Genomic DNA, 23,031 nt, shown 5'->3' with positions numbered 1-23,031 from the left:
GATGTTCATTCCATCAGGCTGGAGGCTATCCAAACAGAATATTATACACCAGTCATTGAAAGTGGGCATGCAGGTACAGCAGGCGGTGAAAAAGGCGAATGGTATGCTGGCATTTATAGCGAGAGGATTCGAGTACAGGAGCAGGGAGGTACTACTGCAGTTGTACAAGGCCTTGGTGAGACCACATCTGGAGTATTGTGTGCAGTTTTGGTCCCCTAATCTGAGGAAAGACATCCTTGCCATAGAGGGAGTACAAAGAAGGTTCACCAGATTGATTCCTGGGATGGCAGGAGTTTCATATGAAGAAAGACTGGATGAACTGGGCTTGTACTCGTTGGAATTTAGAAGATTGAGGGGGGGATCTGATTGAAATGTATAAGATCCTAAAGGGATTGGACAGGCTAGATGCAGGAAGATTGTTCCCGATGTTGGGGGAGTCCAGAACGAGGGGCCACAGTTTGAGGATAGAGGGGAAGCCTTTTAGGACCGAGATTAGGAAAAATTTCTTCACACAGAGAGTGGTGAATCTGTGGAATTCTCTGCCACAAGAAACAGTTGAGGCCAGTTCATTGGCTATATTTAAGAGGGAGTTAGATATGGCCCTTGTGGCTACGGGGGTCAGGGGGTATGGAGGAAAGGCTGGGGCGGGGTTCTGAGTTGGAGGATCAGCCATGATCATAATAAATGGCGGTGCAGGCTCGAAGGGCCGAATGGCCTACTCCTGCACCTATTTTCTATGTTTCTATGTAATATGAGGTGTTGCTCCTCCAATGTGATCGTGGCTTCAACATGGCAGTGGTGGAGGCCATGGACTGACACGTTGGAATACGAATGGGGATTGGAATTAATACCGTTGACCACCGGGGAATCCTTCTTGTTGCGGATGGAATGAAGGTACTTTACAAAGCAATCCCCCAATCTACGTCAGGTCTCACCAATGTAGAGGAGGCCACTGGACACAACGCATGACCCCAACAGATTCACAGGTGAAGTGTGTCCTCACCTGGAAGGACTATTTGGGTCACCGAGTGGAGCTGAGGGAGGAGGTGACTGAGCTGGTGTAGCACTTCTTCCACTTGCAGGGAGAAGTGCGAGGAGGGAGATTAGATGGGAGGGCTGAATGGACAAGGGAATCATGGAGGGAGCGATCCCTGTGGAAAGTGTAGAGTTGGGGAGCTTTTCATCTATCAATTTTCACAACCGACTGTTTCAGAAAATAAAAGATTAGACAGGTTACTACTTGTACATCCTGTAGCTGAGTGCAACAAAAGTCGATTATTTGGTTATTTAACCAACCCCTCTATTGTTCCCATGGAAAATGATAATCCCTTGATCAATTATCTCTTGAATGATTGGTGATATCTGTTTGCCTACCTAGAACAGTTTAGTTACTGTTCATCGTGGATGAAGAATTGCTTTTCAGCTCCAATCCTGAATTGGCCTTGAACTGTTTTGGACTTTATGTTCCATTTTTCTACTGGCTTAATTTAACAGAATAATTATATAAATGAACTTTTTGTCTGTAAACCTAGCTATAGAAGTTTAGCTTTCCTCTTGGCCATAAAACAGGTGCCATCAAGATCTGACCAGATCATAATCTGGAAATTCAGAAGCTACTTGTCCCTCCCTGTTAGATAAGTGTATCACTATGTCACAAAAAGAGAAAATCAGCAGATACTGGAAATCCAAAGCAAGACACACAAAATGCTGGAGGAACTCAACAGGCCAGGCAGCATCCATGGAAAAGAGTAAACAGTTGACTTTTCAGGCAGAGACCCTTCATCAGCACACTCCTGATGAAGGGTCTTGACTTGAAACATCTACTGTTTACTTTATCTATAGATGCTGCCTGGCCTGCTGAGATCCCCAATCATTTTGTGTGTGGTACCAGTATGTCCAAATTTTTGTTCACATCCAGAATCACTTTAACTGTTTGCTTCTGCCACTGAAATGTTTGTTTAATAATTATTTGATATATTTCAGGCATACCCAGACTAACATTCATCTGTAATCTCAATTGCACACGACACCTCAGGAATGCTGAAAGTTGATGCTGAAAGAATTTTTATTGGTTTACTCTTATTCTTTTGTGATTTAAGGTTTAGGACGACTTGACTCACAGCTATCGTAATGCATATCAGCCTTCCATCAAACCCTTCAAAATAGGCTTTGAAGGAAACGGCTGTAATTCAGCTGTAAGAGCTAAAAAGTCACGCAAGGTATTCACTGTAAACTGAACATAAGAAAGGATCAAAAAGTGGTTTGGTGAACACTATGATCAATTTCATTTCCCACGAATTTCTATTTGAAGGTTTTTCTTACAAGTTTTTTTAGTATCAACAACAGGGAACTAAATATTGCAAGCAGCACACAATCTATCAGGGCTCTGTCACAATGACTCACAGGGGACGGTGCAGAAAATTACTAACTGCTACATAGAACCACAAGAGTCTAATACTTCTGGGATAATCCTTTTATAATGGAAGTATTCAGGCGGATTTTACAGTTAAATACATTTGGTATTTGTAGGTCATAGAAAGGAATGTAATAAAGTAGACTATAGTGGTTTTGTTCAAAAATTCTGTTTCCAGTAAGGCATTTTAATTCAGAGAAGTGTTTGTCACTTGCTTCTGATTACGGCAGAAGTTGACTACCTTTGGGATTGATCCACGCTGATCGATGTGAATGTGAATAATTTCTGAATTGTTAATATAGTATTAGAATTTACATGAAGCTGCTGTTATAGCCTGAAAATTATAATATGACATCCTCAGATATATAGATGATCTGGACTCTGCACAGGATTATTGGTTTTATCATGGACTGAGTACCACTTGCTGCCTTTTAAATCTAGCCTCTGAACAGTTCATTGAGCAGCTGTTCAATCAGAATCAGGTTTATTATCACCAGTATATGTCATGAAATTTGTTGTTTTGCAGCAGCAGGACTTTGTAATATATAATAATAAGAACTGTGAATTTCAGTATATATATTATTTAAATTCAGCTGGCTGGTGGCATAGTGGCATCAGTGCTGGACTTCGGAGCAAATGCTCCCGAGTTCGAATCCAGCTGGCTCCCTTGCACGCTTTCCATCCGTGCTGGGTTGAGCATTGAGCTAGCAACTCGACCTCATAAAAATAAGAAAGCCTGCTAAAACAATGTTGTATTGATGGCATCCCGATGACGCCACTGGAGTTAAGGGTTTTCTTTTTCATTGTTTAAATTGAGTAAATAGTGCAAAAGAAATGAAGTGAAGTTGTAAAAAAGGATCTAGTGTTTTCCCAGCATATATGATGAATAAGCTCTTCTTGGGCTTTCGGCTGGGTACAAGTACTGGTTTTAATTGATGTTTCGATGACAAACTATCCCTGATGAAGATGGCACAGTTTGTCATTGAAATGTCTGTTAAAACCAATGCGTGCACCCGTCTGGAAGCCCGAGATGAGTTTATTCATAGTGAGATAGTGCTCATGGGTTCAATGTCCATTCAGAAATCTGATGGCGGAGGGAAAGAAATGACTCCTGAATCATTGAGCGTGTGCCTTCAGGACCCTGTACCTCCTCCCCAGTGAGAAGAAGACATGCCTTGGGTGATGGGGGTCCTTCAAGATGGATGCCACCCGTTTGAGGCATTGCTCCTTATAAATGTCCTGGATGCTGGGGAGATCAGTGCTCATAATGAAGCTGACTAAGTTTACACCTTTCTGCAGCCTACATAAATCATGTGCTGTGCTCCCCCCATACCAGACAATGATTCAGCCAGTTAGAATGCTTTCCATGTAGAAATTTGCGAGTGTCTTTGGTGACATACCAAATCACGGAAATATTTTCAGTGGGAGACTCAATGGTTCACTCATTGATAAGGAACACCAGGCATCCTAAACAGCAATCCCAATGGGCTCATTGGCAAGGATAACTGAAATTTTCTTAAAATTTATGTGGGGCCAGGAAAAGCATGAGCATTCCATTGGAACAGGAGGTGCCAGGAGAAAAACAATACAGAAATATTTAAATATGAAAAGAGAAACAAATCAAAAAGTCATTTTGGCTGCAGGTGAAATTCCCTCTCTCCATTACCCAGTGTGACTTCCATTTTGCAATAATTTACAATTGTTTGTATTTTAACCATGTAACAGTTTCCATTAACTCTTCCCCATGGGAACTCTGGCCTCACCGTGTCATATCTATCCTTCCCACTCACTTTCTCCGCAGCTCAAAATTAATAGCTTTTCTCTTTCCCAGCTCTGACAAAGAAAATTCCACTTGACACGTTTTTTCAGCTGGAAAAATGGGCCAAAAAATGCCAGAGAGTGGAATTCTTTGCCACAAGTAGCTGTGGAAGCCAAGCCTTCATGTACAGTATATGTAAGGCAAAGGTTGATAGATTCTTGATAGGTCAGGGCATGAAGAGATATGGGGGAAGGCAGGAAATTGGAGCTGAGAGGAAAATTGGATCAGCCATGATGAAATGGTAGAGCAGACTCAATGGGCCAAATGGCCTAATTCTGCTCCTTTGTCTTATGGTCTTATGGAAAATTGGCAGATGGAATTTAATGCAGATACATGGGGACAAACCAAGGCACGACTTGTACATTAAACAGTAGGGCACTGAGGGATGTAGTGGAACAGAGGGAGCTGGGAATACAGATTCATAATTCCTTCAAAGTGGCGTCACGGGTAGATAAGGATGTAAAGAAAGCTTTTGGCACATAGGCCTTCATAAATCAAAGTACTGAGTACAGGAGATGGGATGCTGTGTTAAAGTTGTATAAGATGTTGGCGAGGCCTAATTTGGAGTATTGTGTGTCGTCCTGGTCACTTTCCTACAGGAAAGTTATCAATAAGATTAAAAATGTCCAGTGAAATTTACAAAGATGCTGCTGGGACTTGAGATGTAGGATAAGGTTGGATAGGTTAGAACTTTGTCCCTGGATTGCAGCAGACTGAGGGAATGAAGATTTGATAGAGCTATACAAAATTATGAGGTGTATAGATAGGGTAAATGCAAGCAGACTTTTTCCACTGAGGTTGGGTGAGATTAGAACTGGAATTAGAATTAGATCTAGAGGTCATAGGTAAACGATGAAAGGTGAAATATTTAAAGTCAATCTGAAAGGGAAGTTCTTCACTCAGGGGATAGTGACAGTGTGGAATGACCTGCCAGAGGAAGTGGTGGGTGCGGGGTCAATTTCAATGTTTAAGAGAAATTTGGATAGGAACATGGAGGGGAGCATTATAGATGTCTGCGCCCACCTGGACAAGCCAGTGAGCACTGTGAGGGTCATGTTTTTTGACTTCTCCAGTGAGTTCAACACCATCCGCCCTGCTCTGCTGTGGGAGAAGCTGACAGCGATGCAGGTGGATGCTTCCCTGGTGTCATGGATTCTTGATTACCTGACTGGCAGACCACAGTACGTGTGCTTACAACACTGTGTGTCCAACAGAGTGATCAGCAGCACTGGGGCTCCACAGGGGACTGTCTTGTCTCCCGTTCTCTTCACCATTTACACCTCGGACTTCAACTACTGCACAGAGTCTTGTCATCTTCAGATGTTTTCTGATGACTCTGCCATAGTTGGATGCATCAGCAAGGGAGATGAGGTTGAGTACAGGGCTACGGTAGGAAACTTTGTCACATGGCGTGAGCAGAATTATCTGCAGCTTAATGTGAAAAAGACTAAGGAGCTGGTGGTAGACCTGAGGAGAGCTAAGGTACCGGTGACCCCTATTTCCATCCAGGGGTTCAGTGTGGACATGGTGGAGGATTACAAATACCTGTGGATACGAATTGACAATAAACTGGACTGGTCAAAGAACACTGAGACTGTCTACAAGAAAGGCCAGAGTCGTCTCTATTTCCTGAGGAGACTGAGGTCCTTTAACATCTGCCGGACGATGCTGAGGATGTTCTACGAGTCTGTGGTGGCCAGTGCGATCATGTTTGCTGTTGTGTGCTGGGGCAGCAGGCTGAGGGTGGCAGACACCAACAGAATCAACAAACTCATTCGTAAGGCCAGTGATGTTGTGGGGATGGAACTGGACTCTCTCACGGTGGTGTCTGAAAAGAAGATGCTGTCTAAGTTGCATGCCATCTTGGTCAATGTCTCCCATCCACTACGCAATGTACTGGGTGGGCACAGGAGTACATTCAGCCAGAGACTCATCCCACCGAGGTGCAGCACTGAGCGTCATAGGAAGTCATTCCTGCCTGTGGCCATCAAACTTTACAACTCCTCCCTTGGAGGGTCAGACATCCTGAGCCAATAGGCTGGTCCTGGACTTATTTCATAATTTACTGGCATAATTTACATATTACTATTTCACTATTTATGGTTCTATTACTATTTATTATTTATGGAGCAACTGTAACGAAAACCAATTTCCCCCGGGATTACTAAAGTATGACTATGACAATAGTCCAGGTGCAGCTTGATGTAGGACGAGGCAGAATAATAAATAGTTTGAAATGGACTAGATGGGTCAAAGGTCTGTTTCTCTATGACTCTATAACATTGACTGTTTCTCTTTTATTAACGCTGCCAGACCTGTTGCGATTTTCCACTACCTTCTGATATTGCCTTGCCTCTAATTAACACTACAAAACCTTGAATGGTGTATAAAGGGGATCTCAATAACGTTTAGGTACTTTGGTCATTATATTGCTGTCGGAAGCCACTGTACTCTGTGCAGAAAGTTGGCACAGGAGTGGAATGCATGATAACTCCTTGAAGCGGTCATTCCTAATGATTTTAGCGAAACAAAGCATTGGCCGGGCTTCCTCCTCTAGAGATGAATTGATTTAGTTCCAGTAGATACTCAAAATCTGAAATTCCATTAATTCAACTCAAGAGGTTTAAGAGAAAATCTAAAGTGTAATTAAAATTTGGTAAGCATAGAATAATTAGAGAAATGAAGGGAATGGCCTCCAAAATATTTAATGGAGGGGTGGGGTGTGTAGAGGAAAGAGTCTGAGGGAAACTGCAAAAGCTGACTTGATGAATGCAATTTTCCTGGGGTAATCATCAGAATAATAACGAGGATCAAACAGAATGGAAGTCAAGGTCATTAAGGCAACATGTTTCCAATCAGAAACAACGGTTGAAGCAGAATTCATAATGACTGGCAATGGCTGAGGTGTCAGGGCAAATCTTGTATGTGCCAAGCATGTCTATGGAATCAATTATAAAAGATGAAATAGCGGCATATTTGGATAGCAGTAGCAGGATAGGTCCGAGTCAGCATGGATTGACGAAGGGCAAACCATGCTTAACTAATCTTCTGGAATTTTTTGAAGACATAACCATGAAAATGGACATGGGAAAGCCAGTGGATGTAGTGTACCTGGACTTTCAGAAAGCCTTTGATAAGGTCCCACATAGGAGGTTAGTGGGCAAAATTAGAGCAAATGGTATCGGGGGTAGGGTACCGACATGGATAGAAAATTGGTTGGCAGACAGGAAACAAAGAGTAGGGATTAGTGGGTCCCTTTCAGAATGGCAGGCAGTGACTAGTGGGGTACCGCAAGGCTCAGTGCTGGGACCGCAGCTATTTACAATATACATTAGTGATTTAGATGAAGGGATTAAAAGTAACATTAGCAAATTTGCAGATGACACAAAGCTGGGTGGCAGTGTGAAATGTGAGGAGGATGTTATGAGAATGCAGGGTGACTTGGACAGGTTGGGTGAGTGGGCAGATGCATGGCAGATACAGCTTAATGTGGATAAATGTGAGGTTATCCACTTTGGTGGCACGAACAGGAAGGCAGATTACTATCTGAATGGTGTCAAGTTAGGAAAAGGGGAAGTACAACGAGATCTAGGTGTCCTTGTTCATCAGTCACTGAAAGTAAGCATGCAGGTACAGCAGGCAGTGAAGAAAGCTAATGGCATGTTGGCCTTCATAACAAGGGGAGTTGAGTATAGGAGCAAAGAGGTCCTTCTGCAGTTGTGCAGGGCCCTGGTGAGACAACACCTGGAGTATTGTGTACAGTTTTGGTCTCCAGATTTGAGGAAGGACATTCTAGCTATTGAGGGAGTGCAGCATAGGTTCACGAGGTTAATTCCCAGAATGGCGGGACTGTCATATGCTGAAAGATTGGAGCGACTGGGCTTGTATACACTGAAATTTAGAAGGATGAGAGGGTATCTGATTGAAACATATAAGATTATATATTATACGCTAGAGGCAGGAAACATGTTCCCGATGTTGGGGGAGTCCAGAACCAGAGGTCACAGTTTAAGAATAAGGGGCAGACCATTTAGAATGCAGTTGAGGAAAAACTTTTTCACTCAGAGGGTTGTGGTTCTGTGGAATGCTCTGCCTCAGAAGGCAGTGGAGGCCAATTCTCTGGATTCTTTCAAGAAAGAGTTAGATAGAGCTCTTAAAGATAGCGGAGTCAAGGGATATAGGGAGAAGGCAGGAAAAGGGTATTGATTGTGGATGATCAGCCATGATCACTGTGAATGGCGGTGCTGGCTCGAAGGGCTGAATGGCCTACTACTGCACCTATTGTCTATGCACAGGAGTTAAGGGCATTGTGGAGCAAAAATGAGAAATTAGGTGGATGATGGATTAGGGATTGGAGCATGAGTGAAGGAAAGTGGTTCTGGCACTTTGTGGATCAGATATGGTCAGCTGGCAGAATTGAGCAAGATCCCAGATGTGACCCGTTGCTGGTGAGAACATGGATGGGTTGGTCTTTTATGTCATTTGGCGGGGGTATAATGGTCATAAATAATCACCACGTTAGTGGGCGAGAATTAAGCAGTAAAAACAAAGTCTTCCATATTTACCTGCTACACAATCCATTCATTGGACTCAGTATCATAATCCAAGTAATGGAGACCCTATTTAAAGAGCAGAAGTATCTGCACTGTGGAAAAATGTTCTGAACTAAGGCCTTTCCTAAACCTATTTAAATAACACAAGTCAGACAAATCTTGCCAAAAATTGTGCATTAATTCTACACACGCATATATATATTTATGGATAGGCTATGGACCCATGTTCACCTGGCAGAGGGAGAATTCCCAATGAAAGATGAGTGGGAAGACGAATTTCAGGGTTGGATACTGCATACTTACTTTGAGAATAAACGGACTTTGAATCTTTGAATTCTTCTTCATTTCAATTACTGCCAAGGAATCGGGATGTTTGAGCTGATTGAGCCCTCGGTTTAATCTCTTCTCTCAAGATAAATGAAACATATCATTGTACAAAAGAATTGGCCTAGATGGCATAAGTTTTGGTGACCAACCTAGAGGCTTCTTAGGAATCAATCTTAAAGAATACAAAACAATTATATATTTGGTATTGGAATAATAACATCAAAGACTCTGTTCTCAGAGCCATAGCTGTTTTATGTTCTGCTTGCAGGTGGCTTATGACATCTGTGCTCAGGGAATTGGTGGTGATCACATGGCATAATTGAAGCTATAATTAAGTTTACAACCTGGTCTTTGTAGTTAATGCTTTTATGTTAAACAACTTCAAACTTCAACAAATTGGCAAACAACGGGTAGTAGCTGTGTGATTGCTGTAATCACCAAGCAACTGACATAAAGCTTCAAAGAGACCAGCAAAATAAATTGAACATTGATGCTAATGGTGAGTGGCCCCTCATCTCATTTCCTATACCGGTCATGCATTCGTTCTCTAATGCTTTACACAATACTTTAATTTGTTCCCTGATATTAAGCTGTAGATCTACAACCAGGCACAGCATAGTCTCATTCATGATTACTGTCATTTACCTGTCCAGGTTGTTCGCAGGCTGTTTGGTACTTTGCCTGTTGGCAGACCTCCTTTACTCTTTCATATTTAGGTAGATAGTTTGTTTGTTGGGCATCACCAGTTCCATCTTCCTTCTTACGAAGCAGTTTGCTGGAAAGATGAACAAGGTTTGTGTGAACTATGTGAGTAATGTTTGATCACAGCTTGTTTTAAGAGTACAGGCCAGCTGCAAGAGTTTGATTTCAGCTGGTAACCAGAAAAGATGTACCAGATTTTCTGAAAAGCTGCACAATATTTCCCTGCAAATAAGTTTGGTACATGACCTTCAAAGGCAAAGGAATTTTGAGATCCACAAGGACAGTCAAACCAGAATGAAGGGTTGCTTCCCAGAGAGAAGGCCATTTCTTTTCAGCTTTTGGAATAACTTGACTGTATTCACCTAACATTGCAATTAAAGACACTGACAATGATATCCTCATTCTCTTTTCAGTTTTGAAGAATATTATTGATTTGTGTAAAATTTGCAACCAGTATTGTGTCAGTTAACCACAGTGTCACTTCATGAAGCACATATATAAAATTAGTCAGTATAGTGGATATAGTTAATTGGGACACATTGGGACCCGTTATATTTTGGCTCAATTAAGCGCCCATCCCAATTAGCCAAAATTTCATGGAAATAGCTAAGGTGTATAAAGGACAAAATGAGTAACAAATTATGTATTTATATGAAATACAGAACAAATTAGAACACTACCAATAGTACTACAGTACTGTAAAATAGTGTATTACTTCCTAATAGTTATCGATGGAGGAATTCATCCAGTGTACACAATGAACAAAATCAGTGCAGACACCTACTGCAGGTAATGGACTGCCTTCATACAATACTATCTACAAATGCATGCTCCAAATCTTCTTTTTCATTGTGACATTCAAAATGATTAGATTTAGATTAGATTAGATTCAACTTTATTGTCATTGTGCCGAGTACAGAGACAAAGCCAATGAAATGCAGTTAGCATCTGACCAGAAATGCAAAGAATAGTGTTATTTACAAAATAACTGCGAATAAAAAGTAAGTGCTACAGCACACAAATATAAAAGTACTAAGACAGTACAATATGGGTGCAATACTGCTTAGCGCTGTGATGTGAAGTTCAGCAGGGTCACAGCCTCAGGGAAGAAGCTCTTCCTGTGCCTGCTGGTATGGGAGTGGAGGCTCCGGATGGGAGGAGAGTAAAACGTCCATGATTAGGGTGAGATGCATCCTTGATAATGCTTTTCGCCCTGCCCAGGCAGCATTTATGGTGGATGTTCTCAATGGTGGGCAATTGGGTGACGGTAATCTGCTAGGCAGTTTTCTCGATACTTTCAAACTGTTCATATTCCTAACTTGTTGAAGTAGTGAGAAGTTCCATTTTCACTCACGGCCTTTTCTGGTATCTTCAAGCCAAGTAAATGAAGGGATTGCTGGCTATTTTCTTGATTAGTTTTTGTTCTTTAGGAGTTGTCTCAAATAAGCGGCTGTCCCGATTAACCGATGACTCAATTACCTGGAATACACTGTATATGCTGCATAAGCGATTTTCTATTTGATAAAGTGAAATGAGAAACTTTTACAGAGATTTTTGCTGAATATCCTCACACCAGATAGTGACACTAATTATGATCTTGTTACTACGCTGGCTTCTGTGGAAATGGGGTGCTGTTTCTGTGCAGGTATTTATCGTTATGGGTTTAGATAGAATCAAGAAATAGTCATCCTGTGGACTGTCCTGATGCTGGTGTTAATTTATGCAAATGAAGTTTGGGATGACATATTAAGGATAAAGTGCAATTCATTGTGACTGTGATTTCTTGCCCAGTTCCTCGTTCTCCCATTCTCTGAAATAAAATGGGGGCTCGGTTCTGCCGTGGCCACATTTCCTGTTTCACAGATGGATGAGCGGTCCAATTGCCCCAACAAAAACCTGAGATGATTATTAAGCAGACTGGGGTCATATTGTCGAGACTGGTACAATGGCAGAACTGCAGACAGTTCGGTGTTGATTATAACATAGCCCAGTACGACACACTACTTTCTGAGAGAAGAGTTGAAGGCAAATGGAAAATGTGTTTTATTTCTACATTCAGTGCATTGGCACACCGAAGTTGTTAGTTCCAGTCTTTTGAAGCCATTCTCAGTGTGACCTTAGCAAAATTTGCAGAGCTGAAGTTACTTATTCAACTTTCAAAGTAACCCGTTACCAACTTGTCGGATTACTAATGCATATTGCATGGGTTTCACTAATACAGGCACTCAGATGTGAACATCAGTTTTCTGTCAGTAAGATTTATATTCCTTCTCCATGTTAATATTATTGACACAAGTTTCAAGACAGCGCATCGAGTCTTCAGGCGGGAAGAATCTATCCAATCAGAGACTGAGGGGAAAAAATCAATTCCCATTACAGCGGTGAGACAGAGGCTTAGTGCTATTTTCTTGGGGCTCGATTTTAATCAGTGTTCAACTGCCTTTTAAGATGGCGCATCTCCATCTCAGTGGAATATGTTAACTTTCAGAAAACCTGGCGCTGAGAACAATTAAGCCTGAAGGCCTTCAGATGTATACTTTGATTAGTGAGGTTGCTAAAATGTTCTCTGACAAGGTTGAAACCCTGACAGTTACACAGAATAAAATAAATGACTTTATAGTTGCTGCTGGTAAGAAATTTCTCACACAAGTGTCTTTCCTGAAGTTGCAGACTGACCCTTGTACTCATTAGGCAAAGAAATAAACAAAATTAGAACAAGCAGCATTTATTCAAAACTACGCTGGTGTATCCATGGGAGTATCAATGTCGCAGCACGCTAATTTAACTACCACATTTCCATGCTGTTATTTTTCTTGTGACAGTAGGGCACAGATCAGGAAGGGGCTCAGAAAAGGTAAGACGAGGGCACACACACCAGTCTTCATCGAGGGCTCAGTCGTGGAAATGGTAAGCAATTTCAAGTTCCTGGGTGTCAATAATCTCTGAGGATCTATCCTGGGCCCAGCATATCAGTACAGTTACAAAGAAGACAGCTTTGTTTCATTAGGAGTTTGAGGAGACTCAGTATGTTACCAAAGACACTTGCATATTCATACAGATGTATGGTGATGAGCATTACTGTCAGGTATGGTGTTGGGGGGGGTGGGGTGGTGGCGCGGAAGCACTGCACAAGATTGAAATAAGCTGCAGAAACTCACTCAGCTCCATCATGGGTACTAGCCTCCCCAGCACCCAGGACACCTTCCAGGAGCAGCGCCTCAAAATGGCGGCGTCCATCATTATGGAGTCTCCATGATCTAGGACATGCCTTCTTCTCATTGCTACTATCAAGAGTGAAGTACAGAAGCCTGAAGGCACACACTCAATGATTCAGGAACACCTTTTCGCCCTCTGCCACTGGATTTCTGAATGGATATTAAACCCATGAACACTACCATAATATTTTTTTCTCTTTCTTCACAATTAATTTGATTTAATTTTTAAAATATACATACTTACTGTATTTTACAGTTTTTTATTATGTATTGTAATGTACAGCTGCTGCATAACAACAAATTTCACAACATATGGCAGTGATATTAAACCTGATTCTGATTCTGATATTTAACAAGTTCAATTATATTTGAACATAGGCAATTGAAGAGACATCACTAAAACAACTAATAAATTCCACTCACCCTGATTTCCTTCATGTCCCACTCACTTGTTAATTAGACTTACTGGTACTAATGACACTCACCACTTTGCAGAGAAAATACAGTGGATTCCAATTAGTTGGGCCATCAGTTAATCGAAACAGGTGCATATTTGGGACAACTCTCAAAAAACAAAAACAAATCGAAAAGATAACTGGGATTCCCTTTGTTTAATTGGGCCACTATGCCACTTAATTGGGACAGGAGACTTTTGCTGAAGAGTTTCTAACTAGTATCAGTCATGTGAACGTGTGACCTTTAGACACTACACTGTGTTTAAAGCGAACAAGTTTTTATTACCATCAGTTACGTGTGTTTCTGTTCAAAAAGCAGTGATTTGTGTCACTGATAGTTGGTGAGAAATAAGCAATGGGAGAATTCAGAATTGTTTTGTTCACTATGGTTTTAACCATTCAGGTCTGGAGATGCCAGAAAGGGCTGGGAGTAAAAATGAAACAATTTCACTACTTCAGCAAGTTAGGACGTATAATGAATTTGAAGATATCAACAATAATGCTGAATGTTGCAATGAAAATGAAGATTTGGAGGATACAATCATTGACAGAATTGTATAAAGGCAGCCATTATCCACACCAGGTGTCTGCGCTGTTTTGTTTATTCACAGTCAATTAAAAGTACACAGCAGCATGTTGGTTGTCCATTGTATCCAATGATAGCAGGGAAATTGGAGCAGCAGGTGTTTTAAAGTTGAAAAGTCATTGCACTAGGACTGTTCCATTCTTTCAACCTTGGAAGTCTGGGTCCAGTGGCACGAGTAGTCATCGCAAACTGGGGTCTTCCCTGGTTGCAGTGGATAACTATGACTTCTTTAACCTTACCATGCCCTCCACTCTCCACAAAGTGCTGCAGAACAGTCTTCTTTGCCATTAGATCTCACTGTTGATCCCACAGGAGCTGCCTTCACATACTAGGACAGGCAAGTCCCTATTTCACCAGGGTATGATGCTTGCCAGCTACCCTCAGCTTGCTTAGCCTGCCTGTCAAAGTGTCGCATGCAAACGGTTACTTGGAGTGACATATGAGAGCTGAGTGTCCAGTGGGGGCCAAAGGTGAGTGAGCTACTTCAGAACAGACATGACAAGCTCCCCCTCCAGAGCTGCTACCCCTCCATGGACACTCTATACATGGCAACATACACTGAATGAATTTCTCCGTCGATAATTATTAGGGACTAATACATAATTTTATAATACTATCGTAGCATTGGTGGATTCTAATTTGTTCAGTATTTCATTGAAATACATAATTTGTTACTCAGTTAAACAGTAGATTGCCTTTTTTATACCTTTTTAACTACTTCCATGAAACTTCGGCTAATTGGGGCAGTCGCTTAACTGGGCCAAAATTTACTGGTCCGAATGTGTCCCTATTAACCAGAATCCACCATATACCTTCATTTTAAAAAGATCTTTAAAGAATAATAATTATTTGGCACCAAGTATTCCTAACATAAATTCTAAATGCTGCCTCTATGTCTAACTCTGCTCTCCAAGTCCACCACAGACAGACTTGACAGGATGTAGCTGAAATTGGTTTCTGACTACTGGATTTGGCAGGGCTCAATGACAGATTATCTGGCCTTACCTTGACCTGCCAAAAACACTTGCACTTTTCTACTTTCAGCTCAGAATGCAAAACATAACCCTTGGCTTCTTTCTCTTCTGTAGAACATCTTCTTAAATTGCCCCCTCACTTTTTTAAAAAAATCTCTCGCAACTAATACGAGTTGTTCATGGACTCCTTTGAAATCAAGACGAAGATCATCCCATCACTTGCTTCTGTTACATAGAAACATAGAAAGCCTACAGCATAATACAAGTCCTTCGGCCCACAATGCTGTGCCGAACATGTACTTAATTTAGAAATTACCTAGGGTTACCCACAGCCCTCTATCTTTCTAAGCCCCATGTACCTGTCCGAGAGTCTCTTAAAAGACCCTATTGTATCCACCTCGACCACCGTCACTGGCAGCCCATTCCATGCACTCACCACTCTCTGCATAAAAAAACTTACCCCTGACATCTCCTCTGTACCTACTTCCAAGCACCTTAAAACTGCCCTCTTGTGTTAGCCATTTCAGTCCTGGGAAAAAGCCTCTGTCTATTCACACAATCAATGCCTCTCATCATCTTGTGTAGAGGAGGCCACACCGGGAGCACTGGATGCAATAGATTACCCCAACAGACTCACAAGTGAAGTGTTGCCTCCACATCGGTGAAACCCGATGCAGATTGGGGGACCGCTTCGTCGAGCAGCTCCGCTCCGTCCGCCAAAACAGACAGGACCTCCCAGTAGCCACTCACTTCAGCTCTGCTTCCCACTCCCATTCAAATATGTCCATACATGGCTTCCTCTACTGCTGTGATGAGGCCAAACTCAGGTTGGAGGAGCAACACCTCATATACCCTCTAGGTAGTCTCCAGCCCCTTGGTGTGAACATAGAATTCTCCAACTTCTCGTAATCCCCTCCCCCTCCCTTCCCCTATCCCTATGTCTCTCTGCCCCCTCCCCCAGCTGCCTATCACCTCCCCCATGGTTCCGCCTCCTTCTACTACCCATTGTGTTTTCCCCTATTCTTCCTTCACCTTTCCTGCCTATCACCTCCCTGCCTCCCTTCCCCCACCCCTTTATCTTTCCCCTTACTGGTTTTTCACCTGGAACCTACCAGCCTTCTCCTTCCCACCTTCCCTCTACAGTCCTGACGAAGGGTTCCGGCCCAAAACGTCGACTGATCGTTTCCACAGATGCTGCCCGACCTGCTGAGTTCCTCCAGCGAGTTGTGAGTGTTACTGTGTAAAAATGTTAGGCACCCAAGCTACATATATAAAACTGCCTAAGAATTTTGCACTGTAATGTCCTAATTTTCTTTGCATCCTCAGCACATTTAGAAATCATACCTAATTGTCTTCCTTTAAATCACTGATGTTCGGACGTAGATTTAGACGCTGAATCGATGTGGCAAGGTCTGACGTATCCAAGAGGCAAAACCCATTGTTCAGATGGAGATTTAAGCACCAGGCCAGATTGAAAAGGTCCGGGTGTCAAGGCTTGAGATGAAGTACAAGCTGGTTCTGATCACGGCTCCATCAGCTCTGCACTGAATTATGGGATTCCCTTTGCGGACCTCAGTTCAGAAATGTTATTTGCTTGCGGTTACTGTTTGCATGTTTTTTTTTTCATTGCACATTGGGTGTCTGATGGTCTTTTTTATGGGTCATTTTATTCTTTTTATGGGCAAGATGTGGTTTTTATTCTCTGCACATTGGGTGTTAGACTGTCTTCTTTATATTAAAATATATATATACACAGTTGAAGTCGGAAGTTTACATATACCTTAGCCAAGTACATTTAAACTCAGTTTTTCACAATTCCTGACATTTAATCCTAGAAAACATACCCTGTCTTAGGTCAGTTAGGATCACTACTTTATTTTAAGAATGTGAAATGTCAGAATAATAGTAGAGAGAATGATTTGTTTCAGCTTTTATTTCTTTCATCACTTTCCCAGTGGGTCAGAAGTTTACATACACTTAGTTAGTATTTGGTAGCATTGCCTTTAAATTGTTTAGCTTGGGTCAAACATTTTGTGTAGCCTTCCACAAGCTTCTCACAGTAAGTTGCTGGAATTTTGTTCCATTCCACCAGACAGAACTGGTATAACTGAGTCAGGTTTGTAGACCTCCTTGCTCGCACATGCTTTTTCAGTTCTGCCCACAAATCTTGCGATCATAATAAAAAACATGCAAGCCAATCAATTACACTGTCTGTTGGACGGCACACCACCTCCATGCATCGTCTCTGATGCCTTCTTCCCCAGGTGGCTGTTTCAGGCTGCAACACGGTGCACAACAAGTCTTGCTCAACCGCTATCAAACAACTCACTAGTGCGGTAGACCTGCTGTACTTGGCGTTCTGAACATCCAGCAACCTTACGATCGTAGAAGAACATGTAGGATGAACAATTACGCCTTTGTTTGGATCCAGAGAGGCCGCTGAGTCTGAGTGCATTGTCATCTTATCGGAACAGCCCTGAGCAATCTTCCACACTGCTGAGTAAATGCCAGGGTTGTAGCCGTTCTCGAACAGTTTGGCTGGAGGCACAGCTAAGCAGGTTCTCAGTATTACATCGGGATGAGGCTTGATCATCATGAATGTTGTCTTTGTTCAGTCTAGTGATTTACAAATTTCTTGGTATCTCGTGGAGTGAATCAAATTGGCTTCTGTGACTGTGGGAATCTATCTGCCAGAAGGTGGTTGAAATACTTTAACCTTATTTTTCACACTCACGTGCTGGGCCTTGTCATCATTAAAGTGGAGATGTTCTCAAAGCCTCCTACTGTTAGCTGTTTGATTGTCCACTACCATTCACAACTAGATGTGGCAGAACTACAGATCTTTGATCTGACCCATTGGTTGTGAGATTTGCATGTGGTGTTTGCTGTTCAGCACATGAGAAATCCTGTTTTGCAGCCTCACTGGGATGTGCTTCTGCATGCCTCATTCGATCAGTGTGATCTCCTGGTTAGATAGCAATGGTAGAGTGAAGAATATTCTGAATGAATAGATTACAGATTGTGGTGCTTTACTCTGTGTTGCTTGCTGATGGGCACCTCATGGATGCCCAGTGCTGAACTTGTAGAGCTATACTAGACCATTGCATTTAGAACATCTGCAGATCAGGTTTAAAGGGTGTCCCTGGTGTGAAGAAGGGACTTTAATTCCACAAGGACTGAGCCGTGGTCTGTTTTACTAATGCCACCATTGACAGTTGTGTTTGTCACTGGTAGGTGATGAAAGCAGGGTTGCTACATTAAAGATTTAGCGAACTGTTGTTGTGATTGACAGCAGGTAGAGTGAACTTTAATAACATCTATTAATTACATAAGTAAAGTGAATGTAAGAGTTTCTATGGAAGTTAATAATTTAATAGATTGCATTTCTGACACTCAGAATCCAGTCAAGCCTTCAGCACGTAACTTATTTCTTCGTGTTTGTAGTACACGATGTAGGAGCCCTTTGTCTAATATGCATGGAAATCTGCTTTATAATCCAGGAGAACGCACCTCCAACAGAGAAAATTTATTGAAGTTAACCTTATACAACTTATGGCAGCCACATCTACGTAAGTGCTTCATGTAAAATTCTCTCTTCCCAAAGAGAAAAATTTAAACCAGTCTGTTCAAGTGCAAAAGTGAAGTTCCCTAAAAGCATGGGATTTGAATTAGTAATCTTAAGTGTGAAGACCCAAATCATGAAGTGTAAACAAGGTGTGTTTCTAGATCAGTATATTGAATAAGCAGTAAGGCACCATGCTCTTTCAGATTTGGTATTTTGCTTTAAGAAAGAATTGATTAACAAACTGGAAGTTCAGGAAACTGCACAAAACCCAATCATCTTATAATCACAGTTCCCTAAAGAGTAAAAGTGATTTAGTTTTTTTTCTGAATGTAGAACATAGAAATCTACAGCACATTACAGGCCCTACAGCCTACAATGTTGTGCTGACCATATAACCTACTCTAAAAACTGCCTAGAAATTATTCTACCGCATAGCCCTCTATTTTTCTAAGCTTCATGTATCTATCTAAGAGTCACTTAAGAGACCCTATTGTATCTGCCTCTACCACCATCGCCGGCAGTACATTCCACGCACACACCACTCTCTGTGTGAAAAACTTACCCTGACATCCCTTCTGTACCTACTTCCAAGCACCTTAAAACTATGCCCCCTCGTGTTAGCCCTGGGAAAAAACCTCTGTCTATCCACACGAAAGGGTCTTAAATCTAAGCAAAGGAAATACTTTCTTTTATGGTAAAAAGAAGGTTGGATACGATAGATAGTAAAATACATTCAAAGGTATGAATGTAAACGAGTAGTGACTAGTTATAAATTTAATACGTAATTTACAAGACATGCATAATCCTCTTCAGGCTCAAAATACAACAGAAAAAGTTAAAGACTGTATTAAATCAGATAAAGTGGCTCATAATAGAAAAGAGGGTTCAGAACATTTTGGCTTTCAGCAAAGGAAGACCAAAACTTAACTAAGGAAATCAGAATAATAAGAGTAATTAGTAGCACTTCTGTGGAATATAGGGAAAAATAAACAATCCCTACAATCTGAAACAGATGGTGTAACTGGTAAATAAGGACATGAATATTTGAGTCAATCCCTCATGGAAGATACAGAGAACTTTCTGAAATAGCACAGAACAAAAGGTCTAGAATGAATTAGATGAAAGAAATTAGCATTGGCAAAACAACAATTGTTAGAGAAATTAATGGGACTGAGAGCTGTTAATTCTCCAGGCCCCAAGGACCTGCATAAAATCTTGAAAGAGGTGCCCATGGAGATAAGAGGAGCAGGTTGTCCCACTATCCACATTGCAAAATTCCAGAGATTCCGGAATGGTACTCACAGACTGCAGCAAATGTAACATCAATATTTAACAAAAAGTAGGGAGAGTGAATGTGGGGAAATACCGACTAGTACATTAGAGAGCATTCTGACTGGTTGTTTCACTGCCTGGTATGAAGACGCCCATGCACCAGATTGGAAAAAAGCTGTGGACTGAGCAAGCTCCATCATGGGCACAACCCTCCCCACCACGGAGGTCATCTTCAAAAGGCGATGCCTCAATAAGGCAGAATCCATCATGAAGGACCATCACCATCAGGGTATGCCCTCTTCTCAAACAACCATTAGGGAGGAGGTACATGAACCAAGTTTTAGAAACATCTTCTTCCCCTCTGCCATCACATTACTGAATGGTCCATGAACCCATAAACATCACATCTCCAATCTGCTCTCTTTTTGCATTGTTTGTTTTTATATATTGTTATTGTATAGATTTCTTATTGTAAGCTAGAGTAATTTTTATGTATTGCACTGTCCCCCTGCTGCAGAATAACAAATTGCACGACATATTTCAGTGATAGTAAATTTCATTCTACTTCTGATCTGTTGAAGGAAAAATGCTCAAATCTATTTTTCTTAAGGAAATTATAGAATAACAGAGTTAATACAGATTTCAAAAGAGGAATCATATTCAAATCAAATCAGATCAAAAGAGTATCAATGAGTCATAGAGAATCAGAAATCAAATCAAAAAAGAGTTATAGAGTCACACAGCAGAGAAACAGGACTTTTGGCCCACAATGTGTCTGCCACTCTTTGCTGGTATATCCCATTTACTTACTTTAGGCCCATTGCCTTCTATGCCTTGGAAATTCAAGTAGCTGTCTAGATACCGTGAGAGTATCTATAAGAGAGAGCGCTTTAGGAAAAGCATTCCAGAATCTTTGTGAGAAAGATGCCCCTTCAGAACCCTTCCTAACTTCTCATCTCTCATGTCCTCATGGTTTAGACATCCCTGCTATGGGGGAGCAAAAAAGCCTCTTACTTTCTATCTACCGTATCTATCTCCCTCATGACCTTCCTGCTCTATATTCAATAACCTAATTAACGAAAGTCAGCATCTCATATGTTTTCTTAGCCACGTTACCTACACCTCTGCAAGTGAACACCTAAAGTGGCAACCCAGTCTCACTTCTGAGGTGTTTGGGCACCCTTTCTTGATAGGCTAGCTGGATTCTCCAATCTGCATCCTGAAATCCATGGGTATACTATTATTGGTATGCGTATATGGTTCAGTTCCACCTGAAGAATATATCATAACACAGGCCCTCTTTTAGAAAAAAAGTCTGATGCAGTTTCCTGGCTAATGTAGTTTCTTTAATTTAAACTACTGGAGTTTCTTGATAAATTATCTGCGATATCAATAAATTCCAAAATTCACTGAATAATTTTCCTCTCAAGGAAGTTACACTGATGTGGGTACATAACTATCTAGAGACATGACAACTGCAGATTAACAAATCCCGAGGAAGTTCTATTGTCTAAGGACAGTCATTTCCACAACATTTATCTTTGTGTGAAACTGATGAATATCATAACTAGCAGGATCAATACAACTAAAAGTCAAAAAATCACCAAAGAATAGATCTTTGAGAAAAAGCTACCCTTGCCATCCAAAACACTGTCTCCAATCAGGTACCTCTTTATGAGAACTGGAAAAAACACGCAGAATGCATTGTGTTAAATTCTTGGTACAGATTTACTTACCCTCTCTCAATGAGGAATGTGTCACGCCAGATTCTGGCCCTTTTATTTGAACGGAATCTGGAAAAGACATATTGCATGTTAGGTACTAATGACTAAAATTAGGTTTATATACTTCCTTCCAGTGCTGCTTGTAATACTTGAACCAAATCAGGTAACTCAAACATCTGCCAAACTGACAAAACTCCCAAAAGGAAAGTCATTTGCGATTTTCAGCTTTTACTCATTTGTTAAAACAATTGACTATTAATTGTTGGTGGCAGTCCAAAGAGGTTGGAGTTGCCATGTCATTCTCATACCGACCATTTGGAAGCAATTTGGATTCTTAAAAGTACCCTCACCATGGCAACATCTGTATAAAGTTTATTGTGGAAATGTGAAGAAATGGAGGTGGGGTGATGACAAGAGAAGACATATGGTTTAGTGTTAGTCTGTTCCAGTGGGCCCCCACGACAATGTGATGCATTTGATCATCAGTGTAATGGCAGCATCTTGAACCATATGCAGAGTACAATGATCCTGCATCCTTGTCACTGGTCCAAAATTCAGCACAAAGAGACTATTATAACAAAACTTGTTTGCAAAAGATCAATTTTCCATCAGGGCCCTATTAATTTGTATAATGTTGTTCTCTCAGTTTCGTTGCAAGTTTTATAAAGAAAAATTTTAAAGCCTACATATTCTTCCTTCAATTTCTGTCCGTAAGTCAGGAGCCTTGATGAAAGGTCTCAGCCCAAAGCGTCGACTCTTTATTCCCTTCCATAAATGCTGCCTGAACTGCTGAGTTCCTCCGTCATTTTGAGTGTGTTACTCTGAATATCCTTAAGGTTATTATAGCCGGGAGTGGTGTTGAGGACAAGCTCCCGTTACCCATTAAACGCTCCAAATGGCGTGTGCCTCAAATAACCTCTCACAACCAGGTCCAGCTCCTGGCCTTCACACGTGGCTCAGCTACTAAGCCCAGTGGAACAATTTCTACTGACAGGAGAAGGGGCAAAGGAGGGTTACTGGCGCCTTAAAATCAATCGCTTTGGGCAGATGGGGCTTGTCAGCCATAGTTGGCAGCTGGAAGAAAAACTCTGATTCCAAACCTCCACTGCCTTGCAACAAAACCCACTCATGGGGAAGGCTTCGGGAGTAAACTCTGAGGGAAAAATCTGGAGCTGGTGTCCCTAAGGCTGGCCTACATTGAGTTCTATGCTGACTGGCAATTCCTGTGATGCTCCTGGTACCAAACTGTATCAATCTCTGCCGTTCCTTTGGGTTCATCAGATGCATGGAGAGGGGAAGCTTGCTACATGGGCAAAAGTTTTCTCTCCATATCGTACTGCCCTGGCTTGCATTTCTAGACAGCTAGGATGCAATTTCCATGGTCAGCTCTAACCAGTGGAGGCCTCGGACTCAGACTGAAACTCTG

The 23,031-nt window shown here is 41.5% G+C and overlaps 1 protein-coding gene across 12 annotated transcripts in view; it reads right to left on the bottom strand.

Annotated features, from left to right (window-relative positions):
- sulf1 (sulfatase 1) overlaps positions 1–23,031 on the bottom strand; it is a 383,460-nt gene that overhangs the window by 102,260 nt on the left and 258,169 nt on the right. For all 12 annotated transcript variants that reach the window (XM_063064855.1, XM_063064868.1, XM_063064861.1 and 9 more), the window contains 2 exons: positions 21,618–21,674; positions 9,758–9,887 (listed from right to left, as the gene is read on the bottom strand). In XM_063064855.1, coding sequence (XP_062920925.1) covers positions 9,758–9,887; positions 21,618–21,674 — 187 coding nt within the window. The remainder of the gene's footprint in view (positions 1–9,757; positions 9,888–21,617; positions 21,675–23,031) is intronic.

Source organism: Mobula hypostoma, chromosome 1 (genome assembly GCF_963921235.1).
Source record: "Mobula hypostoma chromosome 1, sMobHyp1.1, whole genome shotgun sequence".
NCBI lineage: Eukaryota > Metazoa > Chordata > Chondrichthyes > Myliobatiformes > Myliobatidae > Mobula > Mobula hypostoma.
Note: the sequence above shows the minus strand (reverse complement) of the source record. Positions and strands in the feature narration are given on the sequence as shown.